Below are 18,790 nucleotides of genomic sequence, written 5' to 3' on the forward strand. Positions count from 1 at the left end.
TGCTCTTGTATCCAATTTTCTGAAGTTCGATCTGGACCTGCAGTTCAAATGGTAAACCTGGTAACCCGGTTTGAGTTTTATGAAAAGAAAATATCATTTAATAATTTGGTATGACCCAAAACCGATTATCAGTTGAATCACTGGTTGAACCAATACGTAACTTTAAATTATTAACTTTTTGGGTTTTTAGTTGTATTATTATAATGTGTTTTTTTCTAAATAGTAAATTAGATTTTTATTTTATAAGATTATACGATCTTGTGGATTATGTTAATTGTTATGATTTAGCATTAGTTTATTTTGTTATCGATTATATATTATAATATATAATTATCAATAAACTAATTATTTGTACATGCAACCAATAGTTTTACATGCAACCAATAGTTTTCCACGGAAAATGTCCAAGAAGCTGATTGAAAAGTAAAAAATCAGCGACTACATTTAACGTGCCGAAGATTATACGAAACCTAATTTTTTCAACCTTCCAATGAATCAGGTACAAAGATCCATGTGGACTGGACAAATAAGTGTAGTCGTTGGTTAGCTTTTTTTCCTTTTACCGTTGGTGAAATTTGTAATAGTGTACATCGAAGTGTGATACTATGTTATTAAATCAAATGGTTTTTAAAGTGTTATATCAGAAAACCAATATCAAACTCAACCCGCACTATAAACCGATTAATATGTTTGTTAATGTTTGAACATTTTAATTTTAATATATTTTTAAGTAAATATAAATATATAAAAATTGGTTAATATGGTTTTCAATAAATTAAAGTAAAATCACATTTAATAAATATTTTTTAAACGAATAGCTTATCTAAAACCCGTTAAACTAAATGAGTGTATATGAATATTTATTTCTATTAAAAATTTATTTAAACTCTATTTTAACATCATGTCATGTCATGTGCTTTGTTAATTGATAAATTTAAGGGGTTAGGAAACCAAAATTCGAAATTGAGCTAATAATAATATATTTCAAACCTATACCATACAGTTAACATTTAAAAATTATATAAACATAATAATCATTGACTTACAAAATCTTTTGGTGGCCTAGTGGAAACCGTACGCCCATTTAAAAATTATATAAACATAATAATCATTAACTGCTCGTGCGAACTGATCTGTAGGAAGAAGCATAACTGATTCTATTTCTGCAGTTACTATAAAAAGGTGTGTATATATTTATATAATGCAATTATAAAATTTAAAAAATAGACACAACTGCATATCAATTGGACATGTTGAAGAATTAATAGAATACTAGATTTTGACCCGCCCTTAAAAGGGCGGGTATATTTTTTTCTCTCATTTTTTAGAAATTAAAATTTTTATATTTATGTTTTAGTTATATTTGTGTTTTTTGTATTATTTTTCTCTTAAATGACTAATAAGATATTTTAATAATTGTATTAAAATAATTAGATAACAGCTAATCAATAGGTTATATTCATGTTTTAATAATATTGATATAAAAGTATAAATTTCTCATGGTTATTGATAACCTATTATAAATCTATATTTATTTTTGGATTTAAAATATCATTTTATAATATTACTTCAAATATTTTTGAACACTCAAAATATTTATACATTTACATGAACTGGTAAGCCCTTATATATTAATAAAATAATTATAATAAACTGGTTAGTTTTCTAAACCATGAAATGATATTTTAGTATATATAAATTCACAAGTAAATTCTATCCGTATTTTCAAAATGTGATATAATCTTTGAAGTAAACCAAATTTATATATTATAAATTTCAATTTTAATTATGTACCTACATTTAAATGTTACACATTAAGTGTTATATTTAGTGTTATGAAACCGATCGGACCCGCTGTTAATATTAAAGTAACATGTTATATTAATCAAATAAAATGTTGAAACTTTCAAAATAAAAATTAAGATTCTTTTTCTTTTTGCTAATAAAATTCATCGTTTATATAACCAATATACATTTTTCTAATAAAATCAAAGTGATAATATGTAAAAACACTTTCGAAAATATTTCAACAGACAGAAATATATGATGTTATCGAATGTGTAAGAAGGTGGTTTCACGATTCCACGTTGTATATGTAGAAAGTGGTTATCAAATTTTAACAAAAAAAAAAAGAGAAGTGGTCATCAAGGTGGTTACATGATATTTTAAATAATCATTAAATACAGGTATATAAACTTTTCTTCTTTCATACATAATGCATAAGAATTTTTGACTCAAAAGTCATCATCTATAGGTTAGCACTTACTGTAGTTTTATGCATTCTTGATCCAAGGTCCACAAACCACACATTGTTTGCATGGTTTTTGTTTGTTTTTTTTTTTCTCAAATAATTGTTTTATTTTTCTTATTATGCAGTGAAACAAAACATGACGCACATAAACTGAAAATTATATTCTGCCTCAATGGCCTCAAAACAGTTTATGTGCATGGAAACTTAACTCAAGCACAACTTCGTCATGTAAGAACTTGGACTCATCAGCTTTTATTTTCTTTTGTGATTACCTCGGCTTGGATCTTTGCAATAACTTAATTGTAGCGTTTTATAATATTAGAAACTTTTCAGAAATAAAAAGTTGCTTTTTCATAAACTGGGTTTCATCGTAGAATTGAGGAGAAATCCAAATTGTTCCTAAATCTATTGCTGGAAATTGTACTATGTTCAATCTATTTGCAGATTCGATCAACGTTTTAAAATTAACAAAGGGTTTCTGCAACAGCCATTTAAAGTAAGAGATATTTTGTGTTTCACGTAAAAGAAAGATAGAAAGGATAACTGTCTATGTGACCTTATTTGTAGGAAAAAAGATAACTGACTATATTCATTCTTATGCAGTTATATTTTAAATTTTTTTTTTAATTGGACCCAACTTTTATCAATTGGTCAAACAGCAAAATTAATAGAATAGATTCTTAAGAGTTAAGACAGAAATTTATATTTGTTTGTTAAGAGGTTAACGTCTTGAGACTTTTATTTAGGAAGTAAAAGAAAAAGTTGCAAAGCTATATAGTCTTCTGCTCATTTGGTACAACCATTGATCAAAAGGCTTTTTTAGAAGGTAACCAAAAACTTAACTGTATTTCAAAAATACCCAACAGTTCCCTTACATTTGAAATATCCAAAAAAAAAACACCGAAAGAACCAAGCAAAAGTTGCCACAAGCTTGACAGTACTTTGTTTTTATGGTGTTTTTATATGTGAGTAAAAAACCTAATAATATAGAGTTTTCATATGAGAGAAAGCCATCAAAACAAAAGACATTGGCATTGAAACGGGATCAAATATATCATTATAATGGCTTGTTCTTGGATGCTTCAGCGATCATAGAGGTAACTTCATGCAAAATCTGAGTCTTGTGCAAGACAAACTCAATTTCCTTAGCCTGCAACATCTTAACCTTCTCTTCAACTTTCTTCTTGGTCTCAACCGGGACTAACCTCCAACTCTGTTTCACAAAATGCTCATCGACACCAAAACCCGCAATCCCTCTAACAAGAAAAGATCTCTCAAACCAATCAGATTCATGAACCAAGACTCTCATATCATCAACATTGGGAGAAGAAGGGTCTTGCTTGACAGAGTTGGTCTTCTTTTTGGAGACACCATTGGACTTAACAGCAGTCTCAAGACACATCCCATCAGGTCCCCAGATAAACTTGCACAATGTAAAAGACTTCTGATCATGAGGTTTAGTGAAAGAAGGCTTCTCTTTACCCATATACTTCTTCTTTAAACTCCTAAGCTTATCCATGAACTGGTTCTTACTAACCTCAAAGCTAATAAATTTCTTCATGTGATCATAGTAAGCATTAGTGTCGTCGTAAGGAGAGTTGCCTGTATCGTTCTTGAAATCGATCATACCTTGTAAGACAGAGATCTCGTCGTCTTCAGTCCATAGTCTCTGGAAAGCAGCTGGCTTCTTTGAGTCTTCGCCTGTCTTCTTCTCTCGCTTCGAGTTCGTCTCCCTTGAGGTCTCTTCACTCGGCCGCTTCGTTCCTGATTTCGGTAGAGGCGGCGGAGACTTGTCCTTGGCGAGGATACCTTTCCCAGATCGCTGATTCGGAGGCTGTTCCGTGTCAGAATCGGAATCGGTCTCGGTTTCAGATCCAGAATCTGAAGTTTTGCCTGGGATTGTGACGGCGGAGGAGGAAGGAGGTTTGGGTTGGTCTTCTTCTTCTTCTTCCGATGAAGAAGCGTCATCATCATCTTCGTGTTCCTCTTCTTCTCCGGCAGAAGAGTCGACGACTTCATCGTCGTCGCTTGAGGATGCAGCAGGTGGATTTTCTAGAGGGTTGCGTTTCTTGTTCATCTTCGCAAAGGAAGCGTTTAGGGTTTCTCTGTGACGGCAAAGGAAGAAGCGTTTAGAGTCAGCAATTCTACAGGAAAGTTAAAACTGTTGGATTTCTTCCAATAGTTCGAGAGCTATTTAAGGGTTTGCTTTCTAGGTCTACGCTTTTAGGATTGAGTTTGCTTGTGTCAATTCTCCATAATTTTATGTTATTTTTATTATTTTCAATAATTTCAATTAGTATTTTCAATATTTTGCTGATTTGTCATACTTTCTATAAATTTAGGATAAGTCATATTTTGTGTTCAATTATTAATTTTAATAAATAATTTTAGTGATTTAGCTCATAATTTATCATTATCACTATCTTCAAATAAATTAAAAAATTATATCGATGATATCATATTTAAATTTACATTATATTTATTTTAATAACATTAAATATGAAGTCTTTTTTTATTATTTGTCAATATTTTCAATAGTTTCAATTAGTATTTTCAATATTGCTGTTTTCCATGGTGAGTTATCAAATAGTTGGAATGCTAATTTTGTTTACATGGCGGTTTAAGAATCAATTGAGAAATTTTGTAGTCCAAAATTAAATTGTTAGTGAATGTTATATAATATAGTATGTCTATTATAAACCATTCATTTATCAAATTAAAGTTTATTATCTATTATCTTTTTAAATAAAACCTACACAATTACCTAATGAGATCAATATATATATATATATCTATATATATATATATATATATATATATATCAATGTTCTAAAAATCGCTAGGCGGTGATTAGGCGTTTTATAGAGGATTATTGTTTATGCGGGCGCCTAGGCCAATTTTTCGGACGCCTAGACCAATTTTTAAATAAATTGTTTCGTTCATATCCGATTTGCCGACTATGCGGACGCCTAGCGCCGCCTAGACCGATTTTTAGAACACTGATATATATATATATATATGACATTTAGTGATTTTAAATAATAAAGATTTTCTAACAATTTGTATAATTTTATCATTTTGTTTATTATTTATTATTAAAATAAATTACTCGATTATATTCTATCATTTATAAATATATATATATTTTTATATATGTTGTATTTTTGAATTTTTCAAAACGAGTATAAATTACTAAAACTATTAAAAGTCTTACATAAACTTTTGTGATCAAGTTTAAAAAAATTTTATTTAATAAGATGCAATGATTATAAAACCATATGAATAAAAAAACTTTATTTTAATAATTGTTTATGTTTATGTTAATATATATATTTCATATCGTTTAAATTAAACTATGCATCATATCAAAATACATACTTATATTTTGATATTTGCATTGAACATATATTGAAAAGTTAATATTTTAATTTTGAAATCTTCGTTTTTTTAAGTTATTGAAACCACTAAATATCCCACAGTAAAAAACAATTCAACGAGATAGTGCTTTTTCAACTCTCTCAAAATAGAATCTTCGTTGGTGTAAAATTTTGTTATACAAATATGCAAATCATCATAAAAACATATGAGTAGAAACCTCATTTAATAAATATCCATATTAAAAGTATACTATATATATATATGTTAATATAATTTAAATTTAGTTATACATCATATACACAGATAAGATTGATTGTTTTGATATATTTACCCTAAAATGATTACAAACAGAGAAGAATTATCGTTTAATTTATATGCGTATGCCAATTTATTACATAATAGCAACTGATTTCTTAGTTATTAATATATAATTATTATTTTATTATATCATAATATGCAGAAAATATAAAATAAGTATAAATATAAAATATTTATTCTGTACAAGACGCAGATCTTAACCTAAGTATGTATCTCTTTAATAATTTTAAATCTTAAACATTTCTAAATCGCAGGCCAAAACAAAAGAACAAAATGAAAATAAATTCTAAAATCAATATTTATATCAAGCAATAACCAAAATGAGAAAAGCGATATAAAAAGGAAAAAAAATATTGAAGATAAATATGATTGACTTGTGAACGTAAACTTCTTATAACCATAATTAAATTTTAAATTGCTAAATCATGATATAAAACCAAGCTGACATAGTTTTATTTTAACCAAATAGTAGGTTTGAGATTATTCGGCCTAAACGTTAGGTTCTTATGCGATAAATGATTTTATGACCTGAAATATCTTTAAAAATGAGATCAGCTCATCGGTAAACAAGTTATGTAATCAAAAAAAAAGTTTAAAAAGTTGTTTAAAGGCTAAACATATTAATTCAATTAAAAATATGTTTTTTATACAATATTTTTAAAATAATTTTCATATAAATTCACCTACGCTTATCCTAGTGTAATTATATAAACGTTGACGTTGAATTGTAGGATTGCTATAACAAATTGTGCAGGTTAGGGCTGGGCGTTCGGGTACCCATTCGGGTTTCGGTTCAGTCCATTCGGGTTTCGGGTTTTCGGGGTCAAAAATTTCAGCCCCATTCGGATATTTCTAAATTTTGGTTCGGGTTCGGTTCGGATCTTTGCGGGTTCGGTTCGGGTTCGGATAACCCATTTAAAATGTTTTTTTAGTTTTCAATTCATTATATACTTTAAATTTTCAAAATCTATAAGAAAGATAATATATTACATATAAATTTTCATAACATATATGTCAAAATACCTTAATCTTTATATATAAAGAAACCTTTTCCTCTCTCCCGCAATGTCCACGTATGATTACACGTCAGAAATTGGTTCATCTGTGTGCCAACACGTGTCCTCTTTAATGAAACGCAGCGTCTCTTATTTTCTCTTCCGCTCAGGCTGTATTTGGGCCTCATCTCACGTTCTGTTTGTGACCATTTTTTGTGCGGCCCAGACACAACTTGACTCGACGACAAACCCTAATCCGTGTGTTGATCCCTTTGTGTTCTTCGTTTCACTTCGATCGGTGGAGACGATCCAGTTTCTGTAACTGAATTCGTTGTTATTGCTAGGTCTTTAATCCTCTGTTTTTAATTCTAATCAATTGATTTGTTCAGTCGGTGTTATCGTGTATAAATAGGTCGGTACATCTCTTCTGCGAATGTTGATCTTCACATCTCTCTGTTACACATCTCTAGATCTGAAGAAAGTTTTCATGGCTACCGCTTCTGTCATATATGACTCAGTGACCTTCTCCATCTTACATGTTACACTTGGAAACCTTCCACCATATTGCTTCGTCTCCTTCTTGACGATCGTTTCATCATCAGTGTTGGTCACTGAACGCAAAAGCGACAGCTACGGTGATTTAAAAAGTGACATAAAGTTTTGAGAAGGAGGCAGTACAAGAGCATGAAGGAGAGAGGAGGATATTCCCAAAGGCAAGAAAAGGATTCTAAAAAAGAAGAGAGTCTGTTCTTCAGTCGTCTACATGATGATTTTTACTTATCGCAAATAATAAAGGTATGATTATGTACTCAATAGTCAAAAGGCTGGACTTATCTACTCTTCTTACATGCGCTTTTAAATTGCATCTGAATATGATTTGTTGTTTTAGCTACATATGAATATGGTTTGAATGCTTAGTACGTATTTTTTTTTTCTTTTTTTCGTTTCTAATTAATAATTTTGGATTTTCTGTATCATTCTTGAATCATACTGACTTGCATATCCAGTTTCTTTTGTTTCCTATTTCTATCCTTTTCATTTCTATCCTCCTATTGATTTGCTATGTTAGGTGGGCACTAGGTGTTGTTGCGTTTGAGAAGATAAAAAAAATCACGACATTACTTTCCAAACAAATATTTTACATTTTAACATAGTCTAGGAAACATTTTTGCTTCTGCAGGCAACTTATATCTGAACTCCACACTAGCAACAAATTTTACTTTGACACCAACATTGCTGCCATCAAAAAGGTCGCAAGCAGGTAACATCTCAAACTGTTTCGGCTTGAACTTAAATTTAAATATTTGTTAATATTTGGCAAAGATATGTTTCTGTGCAGTGCAGCAGGAGAGGTTTTCACATGTGTTGATACCATGGAAGGAATAAAAAAAATTTGAATTAGTTGGAGAACTCAACACGTTCGCCTCTGGCTCTAATGAGCAGGTAAATAAATACCACCAAAAAAAGAACATATATTGGACTTTGATTGTTTAGCTGTCAAGGAAAGTGGTGCAGAACATTCATCTTTCCGGTGGAAGTTTGCTCGGGGTTTCATGCCGAGGACCGACTGTTACTGAGATCGTTGACAGCATGGTGGAGAGGAATCAATATGCTTTTTGTCCTTGGTGGTAGTGGAAAACATGCTGGTGCCAATGCTATACCCAATGAGGTTGCTACTTATTAAGACAAAAACTGTATCCATTGAACAAAGTTTTTTGCTTTGATTTACTCTTATCACACTCTATTTTTCACTGTTTTCAGTGTCTCAAAAGAAGGATGAAGGTAGCCGTGGTTGGTGTACCTAAAACCATAGACAATAATATTTTGCATATGGATAAAACATTTGGGTTTGCACTGCTGTTGAAGAAGCACAACGAGCTATAAACTCTGCATACATCGAGATAGGTACTTTCAAGCAAAAATAATTACACTCTTTTAAAACAGATTAATTAAAAAAGATGTTTCTTTTGATTTGTATGGTCATTGTGATCAGGCAGATAGTGCATATCATGGCATAGGTGTTGTGAAACTGATGGGTCGTAGCAGTGGATTCATCGCCATGCAAGCATCCTTAGCCAGCGGACAAGTCGACATTTGTCTCTTTCCCGAGGTACGTTCTGTTTTTATCTTAAATTGTCAGAAACACAGAGAAAGATATTTTGTTTATAACTAAAAGTCTTTCTAATTTGTAAAGGTTCCTTTCAAACTCCATGGACCTGATGGTGTACTGAAACATCTGAACTACCTTATCGAAACAATAGGCTCTGCTGTAGTTTGCTTTGCGGAAGGAGCAGGACAGGTAACAAAACTCTGAACTCAAAACCTCTCAATGAAAGAGAACGTTGACCTCCTCTCCCCTACTTTGATTATTGCAGAGTTTTCTTGAGAATACAAATGCAAAAGATGCATCTGGAAATAAAGTACTCGGTGACATTGGTGTTCACATCAACAAGAAGTTTGTTAGTGGTATTTCAAATCATTTGTTTTAAATGATCATGTACATAAAACAAGTTAATTCATGAAACAAACATATAACTAATAGAGAAAATAACTATGCTCCAGTTGACTTTAATTTTAAGATTTTTTTGTGAGTTAGACTAAAACTAACATTAAAATAAAGTAAATAAATTTATTTCAATATTTTATTATAATTAGGCAAATATATAATTTATAAAATTTGTAAAATTGTTCTAAAATACTTAATCACATTGATGCTGTTTTAATTAAAAGTAAATTAAAATTTTAAAATAAAATTATACTTATAGTTTGTCTATCCGCCCGCCCGTAGGGCGGGTTTACCCTAGTTTAACATATAAATTGGTTTTTTTTGAATATTTGGATAAAAAATCAATAGATATTTAACTATTTTGGTGTTTTCAGTATACTTTAGCTATTTTAAACATTTACTTTTGACTATTTACATATATTTTCCGAGTATTTTGGAAAATTTAAAGGTATTTTATATGTTTTTAATATTTTTAATATACATTATATATATAAATAATGTATGTATTTAAGTATATAAATTTATTTCGGATACATTCGGGTATCCAAAATATTTCGGTTCGGATCGGGTTTGGTTTCGGTTCTTTAAATACCGAAATTTTGAACCCGCTCGGATATTTAATCAATTTCGGTTCGGGTTCGGTGCTACTTTTTCGGATCGGGTTCGGTTCGGATTTTCGGGTTCGGATTTTTTGCCCAGCCCTAGTGCAGGTCATCATGTGCCAATCAAATGTAACACCGAAAAATAAATACACATATGAATCATTATTTTAGGATATTTTTGGAACCATTATAAGAAATGTTTAGAATACAGCCCGCCCATATGTTGAACTACTAAAATTAGAATCATATTAATAGGAAAAGATAAAAAAGAAGTTCAAATCATTATTTGGTCAAGAGAAATAAACCGGACATCTCTTGTCTTTGGTCCTGCTCAACAACATGCCATCCCAGCCGACCTCAATATAACAGTTTGCGTGCATCTTATGCCTCTTACTGTGCCACGAGTACACCTTAAACCGTATCGTGGACACCACATCCAAACGGAACACTACCTTCCCTTGATTCCTGTCTCGTCCCATCTGCTTCCAACGGTCCTTGTTCACCGCCATTGTGGGTCCACGTAAGACTCCTTCGATCAAACTCGTGTCCTTTGGGTCTTGGTACAATGGGTGAGTGAGATTAGTCGACCCGACCCGTTTCTCTTTGTAGTAAACGGATCCTTCCATGGAGTAGTAGTAAACACTAACTTTTTGGTTTGGGTTATGAGCCGTTATCTTGAAGCTTATATGAGAGGTCTCGAAACCATCGGTGTTGCCCAAACCGGGGATAGAGAACTCGCGGATGTGGAAACGAGGTCGGTGAGGACGTAGATTGATCCATAAGATGAAAAAAACAATGCCTAAACATAGCAAAAGCGTTAAGAAAATAGCACATATGAATTTGGAGACTCTTGTTGAGAGGCTTTCTTTGACTCGATGAACAATGTAGTTTGCGGAATGGTGACGGGATATGGGTCTGGCTGATGGGTTGGATCTGACCGGTAGAGAGTCAGTCATGTTATGCATCTTTTTTTGGTGTGTATTAATGTTGGTGGGGGCATGGGACGTAATGTGAATTGCGTCTGTGGTAGCTATGTACAAAGCAAAAGATACCTTGGAAAACATAATGGTATTTCACTTTGTGAAGAAAAGAATTGATTAGAAAGTATCTGTTTATGTACTGCTTTTCTTTATATGCATGTGCAAAGATTTCAAATTTGACCACCAAGTTTGAATTTTAGATATTGAGTTAACCTGACTTTGGTATGAAATGATACAGTGTTTTCTGTAGTGTTTGATGTGGTCAATTAGTTCAAATATGCATGCGTAAATACTATGTTATCTACATTGGTTTGATCCTAATTTCGTGGATCTTATATAATAACAATGCAGATGTATTTTTCTTTTTGAGAGAATTTTTAAAAAGAGTGTTAATGTAAGATAAACAAGCTACGCTATGTAGAACACACAGTAGTACAGGGTTATTCAATTCCAAGAAATACGACTATATTTATTCTTTCAAAAGCTCTTACACGTTCTTCTTAAAAGCAATAAATCAAACAAGCTCAAGACAAACCTCGACTTGTTTGCTAGTCAACTCGTTCAGAGATCTAAGACAGACTCTGAACCACCTAAGCTCTTAACCCCTAGATGCTTTGCTTCTCCTTCTTAGGACGTACAAAACTCTCTATTGCTAAAAGCTCTCCCTGTGTGTTAACCGGCAACACATTGCCAACGCTTCCTTTATATATCTTTCAGGAAGCCCTAGATCTAATCTATCTACCCAATGGAAACTTTCCATTTCTTCTACTTCAGCGAATAAGCCAATCTTCCTTTTCTTTTTAGATCGATTGCTTCTTCTTCAAGTCTTCCTTTAATGTCCCTCTTCATTAAATCTTCTTTTAATGCATCGGTCTTGATACGTGCTTCTCACGAACCACCTCTCTGATGTAGTAGTTCATGTCACACTTCATGAACTACTTCAGCTCTGCTACATCATCGTCTTCCCATACACCTTCAATCTCCCCCTTTTTAATTCGTCGTCTCACAAGTACCTGAGATAGAAGACAAGAACCAACCACACACAACAGCACCAGTATATATGTCTAAACGTTAATCCAACCAACTCAAGACAATTAAGAACATACTTATATTATCCTAAAACCGGGTTTAAGCAAAGTAATACATAATATCAAAAGATAGCATATGCAAATGCTCCCCCATAATCTTAGCCAGTCTGAAAACATGGATAACAAGGAATTGCAACAAGTGGTGCAATTGAAATAACATAGACATGAAAACAAAGCAACAAAACACAGCTCCCCCACAATCTTGGTCTTCTACATCCTAGTCTTCTTCTTCTCCCCCTGCTTGTGAGCACACGGATTAAAAACACCAAGAAAAATACCTCACATATTCATAAGGATAGGGATACTAACCTGCTACAGCACTCTGAAGATCCTGAACTATCTCAGCTAGCGCTTGAAGGGCTCGTGTTGTGTCCTGTAGTGCCACTTGCAAATCAACACGGCTGAGTGGTCCTTGAGGGATGGCAACTGATCCAAGTTCATAAAGGGATACACGACGTGGTGCAGTTCTGGAGCTTGGTGTAGCAGTTCGTGGAGCAGGGATCGGAGCAGGAGATGCCTGACGGGTTGTCCTTGCAGAGCTTCTCTTTGGTTCAGCTTTAGCTGGTCCCTTTCCTTTTGCCAGTCTCTGCTCATAGATCTCGCCCACTCGTTTATCCTTCTTGTAGAGAACCGGACGTTGGAGCTTGTCACTAGGATAGGATGGAACCGCCTGCTGACTTTGAAGAAGTGCCATGATCAAGCGAGGGAAGATCAACCAGCGGGCATCATTGACTTGAATCACTCCAAGATTAAGAATCTGTCTGAACATCATCTTCCCCAAATCAACACGGACTCCATGAGCCATCTTGTAGATCAGTCTTGCTCTCTCAAGTGAGACATATGTCTTGTGAGTCGAGGGAATCCAGTTGTATGCAGCTATGATCATCAAGGCCCCGTAGCATGGAGTAAGGTCCGCTGTAGTGAGACCATCCCATTCTGTCTTTGTATCTCCGGTGATGAAAGAAGCTAACTCAGTTACCGAGATATCATCCAACGTTGCGGCTTCCTCCTCTTCTTCCTCAGTAAGTGGTTCCCAATCTATGGCATTATTGAGGTGCGCAGGTGAGAACTTGTACTCTTGTCCCCGTACAGAGACAACCACTTCATCAACATCCGCTTCAGCTTTAGTACTCGGCAGACCTGCATAGAACTCAGCTACAACTTGCTCAACATACACTGCAAGATTCGAGACAGTTGATTCCATAGATCCTTTCTTGATAACGGCCAAGTAACCCCACTGATCAGCTTCCTTCAGATCCACCGAACGCTCAGCAAGTACCTTACGCTTAAGGAACTGATCATACCTTTTCTTGATGAGAGGAGGCATTGGTTCAGCACTTTTATCACCAGACCTTCTCGATCTCAGCTGAGGCGAGGCTCCTGCTTCCTTAGCCAAATATGGAGACTTGGCTGCATCTTCTGGTGTGAGAAACTGAGATTGAGTTGGTGTACTAGACTCCCCTGTCTTTCTCTGTTTCCCAGAGCGCAACCCTAATCTCTTCAGCACCCGTTTCTTCCTCCTTTCCTTCTGGGAAGCTTCATCTGATTCAGAACCCACAGTAACAGCATCATCCTTGGGTTCATCGTCCACTTTCTTGGCTGAATCAGACTCAGCTTCACTTAGCTCCTTCTCAACTTCAATGATCGCCAGAGGTAGAGCAGATTCATCCTTTTCTTCTGGTGATTTAGCAGTGACCGGAACATCTTGAATGGCAGCACCAGTGGATCCGATTTGCGGTTGCGGATCTGCTTCAGGAACCTTCACAGATGGCTCCTCTCCAAGACCTGGAGTCCTTTCATCGCTCTCCTCTGAAGGGGCTTTCTCATTAGCGGTATTGAATGAGTCAAGCTCCTCGGTGACCTCAGGGAGTGCATCGGAGACGGGCATATCGTTTCTCGGTGGAGGCGATTCAGGTTCGCCATCAGCGAGTAACCTTCGACTTCCTTCAGCCTCTGCATGCTTTTCTTCCTTGGATGATTCGGCTTGTTGAGCTGATTTCTTTCCTTTCCCCATGATAGATGTCAGTTTCTGTGTGAGAATCGTGTGAGAGGTGAAGAGAGGCTGCGAGATTGAGCTTCTTAAGCACGATGGAGATTTTCTAGGGCTTGTTCCCCACTACTTCCCTTAACGGAATAAAACTGAATCAACTTTTTCTGATATTGCAGATCTGGTCCCTGACTTTTTATCCTCTCCTTTGCATGCCTACAACATTTTAATTTCTCTCATCCAAACACACAAACATTAGGCACATTCGTGAATTATTAATGTATCATCAGACTTTCAAGATAGTAATAAAACACAAGTCACAACTCACAATTGGCTGAATCAAGATTACTATAAAGCATTAGATCAATTCAGTTCAGTTACCATTTGTGTGAAGTGCTTCACGAGTTGCCTCAGTGCGTGATTCAAGCTGCACATATAACTCTTCCTAGATCTTATATTCTGGTGCAGCCGATTGTCTTTTTATGGCTAGCTTTCACATTGATATGCCTTCATCAATGCTGCCGGTTTTCATTCTTTATTCTCGTGCTGTGAAACCCCTGTTGTTTCCCATCATGAATCTATCAAAAATTTTTTTTTTATTTTCTGAGCATCTTTCTGTATCATTGCTGGCTCTTTTTATTGAGAGGGGGGGGGCCACAGATTGACGTGAAACCTGTACCATTACAACATTGACGGCATATCAAGCAGCTCTTTTCCACAGCGTTCTCGGGTTCCAAAACCAATCTGAATCATATGTACATCCCGAATCAGCACCTGCACTATTCTCTGCACAACTTGACTCAACAATCAAGATTACACACACCAATTGCATTTCTTAATGTGATAAATCGATTAAATTCAAGAGATTTAGTGAATATATCAGCCAACTGCAAATCAGTAACTACATGTTCGATTACTACCTGATTGTCTTCAACTAATTCTCTGATGAAGTGGTGCCTTATGTCAATGTGCTTCGTCCTTGAATGTTGGACCGGATTCCTCGAGATATCAATTGCACTTTTGTTGTCACAATACACAAGAAAGGGACCCGATTGCATTCCATAATCAGCTGACATCTGCTTCATGCAGATAAGTTGTGAGCAACAGCTACCCATGGCAATATATTCTGCTTCCGCCGTAGAGAGTGATACAGAGTTCTGCTTCTTGCTCAGCCACGAGATAAGATTGTTTCCAAGAAAGAAACATCCTCCACTGGTACTCTTTCTATCATCAGCACATCCTGCCCAATCAGCATCACAGTATCCCACCAAGTTCTTGTTGGAATTCTTCGAGTAATACACGCCCAAGCTCTCTGTTCCTTTGACGTACTTGATGATCCTCTTAACTGCATTCAGGTGTGATACCTTTGGCTTAGCTTGATATCGTGCACACACACCGACACTGAATGACAAATCCGGTCGACTCGCAGTTAAGTACAATAGACTGCCAATCATCCCTCGATAGAGCTTGACATCCACATCTTCTCCTGCTTCATCTCGTGCCAGCTTCAGTGATGTACTCATGGGTGTCTTAGACACTTTGGAGTTCTCCATACCAAATCGCTTTACCAAACTGTTAGCGTATGCACTCTGAGATATGAAGACACCTTTCTCTGACTGAGACACTTGAAGTCCAAGAAAGTACTTCAGTTCACCACACATGCTCATCTCAAACTCTTGAGTCATATTCTGAACAAACTCATCCACCAGCTTCTGTGACGTGCCTCCAAAGATAATGTCATCCACATAGATTTGAACAATGATTATCTCTTTTCCAACTTCCTTGAAGAACAGCGTCTTGTCTATACTCCCTCTGATATACTCCGCTTCTAACAGAAACCTTGTGAGTCGTTCATACCATGCACGCGGTGCTTGCTTCAACCCATATAATGCTTTCTTCAGTCGATACACATAATCATGATGCACTGGGTCCTCAAATCCCTTTGGCTGCTCAACATAGACTTCCTCCTGAAGGACTCCATTGAGGAAAGCACTTTTCACATCCATTTGATGCACTTTGAAATTCAGAATGCACGCCATTCCCAGAAATAACCGAATGGATTCCAATCTTGCAACTGGGGCAAAGGTTTCTTCAAAGTCTACTCCTTCAATCTGTGAGTATCCTTGAGCTACAAGCCTTGCCTTGTTACGAACTACTTCTCCATGCTCATCAGTCTTGTTCTTGAATATCCATTTAGTGCCAACCACGTTTACTCCTTTAGGTCTAGCAACCAGTTCCCACACATCGTTCCTGGTGAATTGCTCAAGTTCTTCCTCCATCGCGACAATCCAATATTCATCACGTAGTGCTTCAGTGTGTGTCTTAGGTTCTATTGATGAAACGAAACATGCGAACTGCACCATTTCTTTAAAGTTGATCACCTTTCCACGCGTTTTTCGTCCTTCTTCAATTCCTCCAATCACATCAGACTTCGAATGATTGCGATGAACTTGCTGAATCACTGGTTGCGGTACTGTATCTGAGATCGGACCTTCCTCAATGACTTCAGTCGCAGCTATGGATGATCCACCTTCTTCCTCTTCATCTGATCCCATGTCATCACCTACAACCACAGACAAATCATCAAATACAACATTAACTGATTCTTTAATTGATTCTGTCCGTTTGTTGTAGACTCGGTATGCTGAACTAGACTGTGCATAACCCAGAAAAAATCCTTCATCACTTCTTGAGTCAAACTTCCCAAGGTAGTCCTTGTCATTCAGTATGTAGCACCTGCATCCAAAAACATGAAAGTAACTAAGATTAGGAGTTTTGCCTGTCCACATCTCATATGGTGTCTTTGTTGTCCCTTTTCTGACATACACACGGTTGATTGTGTAACACGCCGTGCTGAGTGCTTCAGCCCAGAACCTCTTGGCTATCTTGTTACCATGGAGCATTGCTCTTCCCATTTCCTGTAGAGTTCTATTCTTTCGTTCAACCACTCCATTTTGCTGAGGTGTCCAAGGTGCTGCAAACTGGTGAGCTATTCCTCTTGATTCAAGAAAGGTAGTCATGGCTTCATTCTCGAATTCTCCTCCATGATCACTGCGTATCTTCTTGATTCCTCCCTTTTCATTTATGTGTTGAAGCGCCCAGATTTTGAAACTTTCAGACACTTCTGACTTTTCCCTGAGAAAACGAACCCAAGTGAACCTGGTGTAGTCATCCACTAGTACAAACACGTACTTCTTTCCTCCGATACTCTCGGTTTGCATAGGACCCATGAGATCCATGTGAACTAGATCCAATGGTGCCTTTGCCTGAACATCTGGTACCTTTTTGTGTTGTATCTTGACTTGCTTTCCCTCATTGCATGCACCACACACAATCTTGTCATCGATCTTGAGTTTGGGTACTCCTCGAACCAAGTCGTTGCACACTAGATTCGTTAGATTCCTGAAGTTCATATGTCCCAAACGTCTGTGCCATAGATCAATATTCCCTTGAGCTGACAAGCACTTAACCTTCTTTTCCCACATGTAGCAGTTATTGCCAGATCTCACACCTTGTAGTACTGTTACACCATGTTGGTTTATGGCACGACAATCAATTGCTGAGAAGCACACCGTAAGTCCGTCATCACACAGTTGACTCACGCTGATCAGATTAGCCTTTAATCCTTTGACAAAGTAGACATTCACCAATTTAGGTACTTCTGAGTTACACGTTGTACCTTTGCCTTGAATGACACCACATCCTCCATCTCCAAAGGTTACCTTTCCTCCTTTTACTTTTGACACTTTGTCTAGATACTCAATGTTTCCTGTCATGTGTCTAGAGCATCCACTGTCGAAGTACCATGGTTCCTCAGATTCAGAATCACTTGACACTCGCGCCATGTTACATCGTATGGTGCTTCTCGGCTCAGTCACTATCTTAGGATACAAGTCGGTTTTCTTCATCCAGCCTCGAGAAGTCTTCCCTATTCTCCAAAACTTGTGTTGTCTCCATACTTGTTTGACCCGTTCCAGATACTTGTAGCAATATCTCTTGTAATGACCAAACTTCCCACAGAAGAAACATCCACTTATCTGAGCTGGAGTAGTTTGTGTCTTAGCTTCTTCAGCATGCGCAAAACCTCCAGACACAAAGCGTGTTGTACCTGTTGAGCTATTCTGTCTTCCAGTGTAACCAAGTCCCATCAATGAGTTTTCAGTTCTTCCACTGCTCAGAATCTTGTCAAGTTGCTTGGTTCCCGTGAGCATCTTAATCTTCCGATATTGCTGATCTAATTCAGCTTGAAGATCAGCTGCTCTCTTTCTTTCAGCCAGTAGTTCTTCTCTGAGCTCGTCCGCTTGCTTAGACAGGACCAATTTTTCTTTAATCAGATTCACACTTTCCTTAGCCAACTCAGCTTCTCTGTTGAGGTCATCCTTCAACACTTGTACTTCAACTTCCAGTCGTGCCTTCTCTTTAGCCAATGCCAAATTCTCTGTTCCCAGCTTCACTAGCGTCTCTCGAACTTCCTTGTAGCTTTCATCTAAGTCATTTTCTTGCTCAGCCTCACTCTCAGATCCTGAGTCACACTCCACGATTCCTAGAAACGCCACAAAGTTGTTCACTTCCTCTTCACTTTCGCTGTCGGACTCGCTGTCATTGATTCCTATCATGGATTTTTCTGGCTTTCTCCTACCATCCGACTCGCACTCAGCTTGAGTGTGTCCATATCCCTTGCAGTT

General features: G+C 36.1%; 4 protein-coding genes across 11 annotated transcripts; 1 reads left to right on the top strand and 3 right to left on the bottom strand.

The window, feature by feature from the left end:
- Positions 1–3,076: 3,076 nt before the first annotated feature.
- Positions 3,077–4,476, bottom strand: LOC108839119 (probable transcription factor At1g61730). Its single transcript, XM_018611947.2, has one exon. It carries the CDS (start codon positions 4,326–4,328, stop codon positions 3,309–3,311), a length of 1,020 nt encoding a protein of 339 aa, XP_018467449.1. The 5' UTR covers positions 4,329–4,476; the 3' UTR covers positions 3,077–3,308.
- A 2,741-nt stretch (positions 4,477–7,217) lies between these two features.
- On the top strand, positions 7,218–9,522 carry LOC130511758 (ATP-dependent 6-phosphofructokinase 5, chloroplastic-like). Of its 8 annotated transcripts, none has more exons than XR_008945259.1 (8): positions 7,218–7,737; positions 8,123–8,203; positions 8,282–8,385; positions 8,437–8,611; positions 8,704–8,847; positions 8,944–9,052; positions 9,137–9,241; positions 9,318–9,522. XR_008945259.1 is itself a non-coding variant. In XM_057009312.1 (3 exons), the coding sequence occupies exons 1-3, from the start codon at positions 8,975–8,977 to the stop codon at positions 9,429–9,431; spliced, it is 297 nt and encodes a 98-aa protein (XP_056865292.1). In that variant the 5' UTR covers positions 8,903–8,974; the 3' UTR covers positions 9,432–9,522. The 8 variants fall into 8 exon arrangements, 1 of the variants encoding a protein (XP_056865292.1); XR_008945258.1 differs by having other exon boundaries at positions 8,458–8,611; XR_008945263.1 differs by having other exon boundaries at positions 8,287–8,385.
- Positions 9,523–10,197: 675 nt separating this feature from the next.
- Positions 10,198–11,042, bottom strand: LOC130511757 (NDR1/HIN1-like protein 26). The gene has a single exon (XM_057009311.1). The coding sequence runs from the start codon at positions 11,013–11,015 to the stop codon at positions 10,341–10,343; it is 675 nt and encodes a 224-aa protein (XP_056865291.1). The 5' UTR covers positions 11,016–11,042; the 3' UTR covers positions 10,198–10,340.
- Positions 11,043–11,478: 436 nt separating this feature from the next.
- Positions 11,479–14,145, bottom strand: LOC130511974 (uncharacterized). The gene is made up of 2 exons (XM_057009974.1): positions 12,428–14,145; positions 11,479–12,355 (listed from the first exon to the last, which is right to left on the bottom strand). Exons 1-2 carry the CDS (start codon positions 14,130–14,132, stop codon positions 12,336–12,338), a joined length of 1,725 nt encoding a protein of 574 aa, XP_056865954.1. The 5' UTR covers positions 14,133–14,145; the 3' UTR covers positions 11,479–12,335.
- Between the last annotated feature and the right edge of the window lie 4,645 nt (positions 14,146–18,790).

This window comes from Raphanus sativus, chromosome 4 (genome assembly GCF_000801105.2).
Source record: "Raphanus sativus cultivar WK10039 chromosome 4, ASM80110v3, whole genome shotgun sequence".
Taxonomy (NCBI): Eukaryota; Viridiplantae; Streptophyta; class Magnoliopsida; order Brassicales; family Brassicaceae; genus Raphanus; species Raphanus sativus.

Excerpts from the sequence above, each read along its gene's own strand:
- LOC108839119 (XM_018611947.2), bottom strand. The coding sequence starts at position 4,328 with ATGAACAAGAAACGCAACCCTCTAGAAAATCCACCTGCTGCATCCTCA.
- LOC130511757 (XM_057009311.1), bottom strand. The coding sequence starts at position 11,015 with ATGCATAACATGACTGACTCTCTACCGGTCAGATCCAACCCATCAGCC.
- LOC130511758 (XM_057009312.1), top strand. The coding sequence starts at position 8,975 with ATGGGTCGTAGCAGTGGATTCATCGCCATGCAAGCATCCTTAGCCAGC. Across the intron at positions 9,053-9,136 it reads ACATTTGTCTCTTTCCCGAG|GTTCCTTTCAAACTCCATGG; the intron begins GTACGTTCTGTT and ends TAATTTGTAAAG. Across the intron at positions 9,242-9,317 it reads TTGCGGAAGGAGCAGGACAG|AGTTTTCTTGAGAATACAAA; the intron begins GTAACAAAACTC and ends TGATTATTGCAG.
- LOC130511974 (XM_057009974.1), bottom strand. The coding sequence starts at position 14,132 with ATGGGGAAAGGAAAGAAATCAGCTCAACAAGCCGAATCATCCAAGGAA. Across the intron at positions 12,356-12,427 it reads TCTTCAGAGTGCTGTAGCAG|GGGGAGAAGAAGAAGACTAG; the intron begins GTTAGTATCCCT and ends GCTCACAAGCAG.